This window comes from Austrofundulus limnaeus, unplaced genomic scaffold, assembly GCF_001266775.1.
Source record: "Austrofundulus limnaeus strain Quisiro unplaced genomic scaffold, Austrofundulus_limnaeus-1.0 Scaffold1820, whole genome shotgun sequence".
In the NCBI taxonomy this organism is placed as follows: Eukaryota; Metazoa; Chordata; class Actinopteri; order Cyprinodontiformes; family Rivulidae; genus Austrofundulus; species Austrofundulus limnaeus.
The window spans coordinates 13174-18197 of NW_013954222.1; the positions used below are offsets into that span (position 1 = coordinate 13174).

Below are 5024 nucleotides of genomic sequence, written 5' to 3' on the forward strand. Positions count from 1 at the left end.
ATTCATCTAGAGAACATGGCAAGTTGTTTTTATTTTTTTATTTTTTTATTTTGACGGGGGTGTTAAACAGAGAATCAACTTAGCTTTAATAGGGGGCAAACAATGTTCTGTTAGAGTTAATCTGGTTTAATTAGAAAAACTCAAACAGTGAATCTCACAGAAAGACTCAGCCTGTGTGTGCAGCAATGTGCTCCAATCACAGCAGTCTCTCAGGAGGAGAGTTTAGTCACTCACACAAAGTTGGACAGATCTGTTCAMTAACAACATTCTGAACATATATTTAATATAAAGTTAAGTTTTACAGACCACAGTCTGGTAGTTCAGAAGCAAAGTGCAGGAGCAGATGTTAGGACTGACCGCTGCAGCGGCTTGACTCGCTGCTTCAACCAAACATGCTCTCACTGAAAGTCCCGCCCTGCTCTGCTCTGATTGGATAAAAAGGCTCAGAACTTCATCTGATTTGTTGAAGGCAGTGTCCGTTTAATCCTTATATCAGGGTCCCGCTGTCAGGCTTTGTGAGCACCGAACAATGATCCAGTCACTCCACAGTGCGGCTGGAATTTATATTTTAATTTATATATATTTTTAAGAAATCAGGTCGCATTTGCAACCAAACTGGTCGCACTCTAGAACCCTGCTAGCTGTTGTTTTGACAGACAATCAGGTACAATCTTAGGTACGCAAGTGAGCTTTATGACATTCCATCTGGTGCGCATTTTCCTTTTTTGACGGTGCACGTGCACCTGTGCACCGCTTATGTGCAACTCTGATTATTCTCCAGTTTTTTTCTGTGGTAAATATTTTTCTTGTTTTAAATGTTTAAAATCTTACYAGTTAAAAGTACTCAGTGAGTCCTGTTGGTTTTAGTTGGATACAGACTCAAACTGTCCATCATGTTGAACTCTTCTGTTTTTATTTTGTTAACTTGAATTTAGGAGATCTAAATTCAAATCTGAGCAGATGAACATTATTTTTAGATTTGGCTCAATAAATATTTAATTCATCCAATCCATCATGGCTCAGTTTGACCTGAGGGCAGCAGGAGGGTTAAATGTATCAATGTTATGCATAAAATAAAATGTGTTTACAGTCACCACATCATTCTCACTRAAATTAATTCCAATTCTGTGATTGTAAAATCATACGTTTCGCTGATGACACCCGACTGTTTTTATATGATTTTTTATCTTCTTTCTTAAAAATGTAAATAAASAATAATGATCCAGGTTTAAATTGGGCAGAATTTATAAAAATGTATTATAAAATATAAGAAAATATACGAGAACCCTTGTTTAGCTGATAGAACATGAYTGAATCTCTAACATCAGAATCAGAACAGCCTAGATTGATGATATATAACATGATAAATAATTATARGTTGACCTCGTTTCCTGTCTCTGTAGATGAGTCCCAGCATGATGGTGGACAACAGGTAAGGAGTTCCCACCAGCAGGTGACACAGCACCCTGTAGACAGGAARTGACATCACGGCTGTAGGCGGAGCTGAAGATGACAGAGGTCGATCTGTAGAGAAGGTCAAAAATAAATATTTAGATTTTTTAAGTACGACTGTCAGGCACAGGGGTGTGGCCTACACCTGTTTTATTATTTGGTCTATATAAACTCACCTGAAACAATGAGCCAGCTTCCTTCAGACCTGTCTCCGTCTGTGACGCTGCAGCTGTAGAGCCCCTCGTCAGATCTGGAGACCCTGTGGATGGTCATCTCCCCTGAGCTGTTGAATCTGAGGGGGCGGCCATCTTTAAAGAAGTCATATTTATAACGAGACGGGTCGGTCTCAGCTTTACAGCGCAGGGTCACAGCAGCTCCATCAGAGAGCGGCAGGGCAGGACTCTCCAGGATCACTCTGAGATCTGCAGAGAAACACATCCTGGTTCATTAGAGAGMTRATCTTTTCTTCACAGATCCACCTGGATGTTGGTTCCAGTACCGGTGACGGTGATGTTGACAGCGTTGCTTCTCTCTCCTGAGTCCGACTCGCACCAGTACACCCCAGAGTCAGATGGGTAGAGGTCTTTGATGGTGCAGGTGGGGCCAGAGGAGGTGGAGCAGAGCCGGACCCCTCCACTCCACGTGTTCCTCTTCACCTTCCAGCCGGTGGAGTTCAGCAGATCCTCACAGGTCAGGGAGACCGAGTCATAGCGAAAGAACTGAGAGCGGTCCGGGCTGAGCTGAAGACAGGCTGAAGGTAGACGAGTAGAGAAAAAAACAAAAACAAATCCTGAACAGAACAACAGATCTGAGAGGCTGGAAGTCTGGAGTTTTTGAACAATTTATTCAAAGAGAAGATCTAAGTATCTGTCTGATCTCAGGTGGTCAACAAATACAGCTTCACTAGTCTTATCAGAACTGGAAGGCCAACTAAAGATAAGCTGAAGAAAGGTTTTAATTTAATTTCAGTCCTTCATGGATTCTCATGTTTGTGAAGAGCTCCTGTCTGGTTTTAAATCCTGTCATAGTACTGAGACAGCTCTGTTGCCCTGTTGTTTTGATTATTTTAGGTTTAACTGCTGCCTTTGATGTTGTTGATCACATCCTTTTATCCAGACTTGAACATGTTGGTCTTAAAGGCTCAGTTTTAACATTGTTTGAGTCAGTTTTTCCAGACGGATCATTTTCCGTTTCCATGGGGTGGAACTCTTCTTCATCAACTCCTATTTGTTGTGGTGTTCCTCAAGGCTCTATTTTAGGAACTATTCAGTTTTTTTGTTTGTACATGCTGCCATTGGGACCAATATTTAATAAGCACAGAATATCTTTCTATTGTTACACTGATGACATTCAATTTTATTATCCTTTTGGTTCAGATGTCATTGCCCCACTGCAGACTCTTTTGAATTGTCTCCAGGACGTCAARAATTGGTTATCCCAAAACTGTCTGACTCTGAACGAAGACAAAACTTTAGTTTCTTTATTTGGTAACCTTTCTCCTCTTGGTGGTTTTCCTGGGATTCTTGGCCCACTCACTCCTTATTGTTCCTCTGTGGTCAAGAATCTTGGAGTGTTTTTAGACGGTGCTTTTAAATTTGAGAAATAAACATTTTCAGTTGTTAAAACCTGTTTTTATCAGCTCCGTCTAATTGCCATAGAAAAATCTTTCATTCCCCACAACGACCTTAAAACTCTTATCCATGCCTTCATCACCTCTTGACTGGACTCAACCATTTATATGGTGGTTTGGAACAGTCTTCTCTCCACGGTTTGCAGTTACTCCAGAACTCTGGTGCAGGTCTTTAACAGGTTCTAGAASSCAGGACCACATCCCTCCTGTTTTAGYTGCCTGTTCACTTTCGTATTGATTTTAAGATTCTTTTACTCACTTTTAAAGTTTTAAATGGTTTGGCACMAAGTTATTTATTGGTTCTTTTGCGCTTTTATACCCCAAACAGAGAAGTGAGATCCTCTAATCAGATGATTTTTAGTGCAGCTGAAGTGTAGAGGGGACCGGGTTTTTGTTGTGGCACCAAGACTAGAACAACTTGTCTCTCGTGATCCGTACCACAGAGTTTGTTCAGTCTTTTAAATCTTGCTTGATWATCACTTTTTTACACTGGCTTTTAATTTGAGTTCAGTTTGAGCTACATCAGTAATTTGTAATTGTGCCTTTTTATCAGGTTTTAGTTCATTTAGTGTTTTAATAGTATCATGTCTGTGAAGCACTTTGGTCACCACCATTGTTTGAAAATGTGCTATATAAATAAAATGACGATGATAATGAAAGGATAGAAAATCAAAAGAATAAGTGTTAAGTCCGGTGAGTGAGGGTGAAGCAGTAAAAGTAACAAAGGAAGTGGCAAAGACGGCGAAAAATGCCCCAGAAAAACATCACTAAAGAGGAAACATGATCTGAAAACATCAAAACAGAGATCAGAAAAAAAAAGAGGTAAATCAGTAAAGTTTGAGGATTAAAACAATTTGGTTTATGTTGAAAGTAAATTAGAAATTAAGTGACCAATTAAACTCACCCCATCATGAATAAAACACAGATTCATAGAACATAAAACTTGTCACGTTTAGAGGAGATCCTGGTACTCTCAGGTGGTGGAAAGATTAAATCTAGTGTTGATACTCACTCAGCGTCAGGCAGAAGCGAGTCAGCAGCATCCTGTCCCACCAACTGCTCAGTCTGCACTTCCTGCTGAGACAACCAGAGGTCCAGAACCTGCTGCWGCTGTCAGAACCGTCTCCTCCCTKAACACGAGCTCCATTTMAAATAAYCACTTCATGCTTTGACCTCATKAGGGCAGCAAAACTGAAATCTCTCCTCCGAAGCTCACGTTTAAATGAGACGGGAACAAACCTGACTGAATGAAACAGTTTAACATGTGACTGGTTCATTTGTTGCTGAGAGCAGCACCTGATTCTCTGCAGTTTTGGCTGTTTTTTCCCCTCTCCACAGCTCCTTTAAATAAATAATTTCAGCTGCTCACAGCTCAGGATGAACTTCATTAAATCCTCCTGAGTGTCACAGTCTGAGAACTTCAGCAGATATCAGTGCACAATATTCTAGAAACAAAGCAAAATTTGGTTCAATAATCCCTCTAATCCAGAGCTCTTCAATGTTGGGGTCGCCACCCCTAGAGGGATTATGGAGGTACTGCAGGTGGGTCGTTGATTTCTCTGGCTGTGAGTTAGTGAGGTGTCCTTCCATCATAGGTCGTCTTGTGTGCATGATGCATCCTGAATGAAATGATATATTTACTTATAAATAGGCCTAATAACTCCATTAAAGTAGTACTCAGATTAGATTTGGGCATAAAAGGGTTAAAGATCACGGTCATTTATGATGATTTCTAATATAAAACTGTTTCTTTTTCTAATTCCTCGACAGTACCAATAAAATACCTGATTAAAAAAGGGAACAAATGATTATTTTTGGTCTGACAGAGGTCTGAAAAGATTTTGGGATCAAAGGTCAAAAGTGTATCAAAAGGGAAAAAAAATTGTATAGGTCCTCTGGACGGGTTCTTCTTTAATGAAACGTTTCGTCTCTCTTCCAAGAG

At 40.1% G+C, this 5024-nt stretch overlaps 1 protein-coding gene across 1 annotated transcript in view; it reads right to left on the reverse strand.

Annotated features, from left to right (window-relative positions):
• The window catches only part of LOC106536446 (uncharacterized), a 20472-nt gene that overhangs the window by 2601 nt on the left and 12847 nt on the right, over positions 1–5024 (reverse strand). Inside the window, exons 7-11 of the mRNA XM_014033730.1 lie at positions 4322–4325; positions 4095–4212; positions 1952–2203; positions 1629–1874; positions 1384–1524 (exon numbers count right to left, since the gene is read on the reverse strand). Of these exons, the coding sequence (XP_013889184.1) occupies positions 1384–1524; positions 1629–1874; positions 1952–2203; positions 4095–4212; positions 4322–4325 (761 nt within the window). The remainder of the gene's footprint in view (positions 1–1383; positions 1525–1628; positions 1875–1951; positions 2204–4094; positions 4213–4321; positions 4326–5024) is intronic.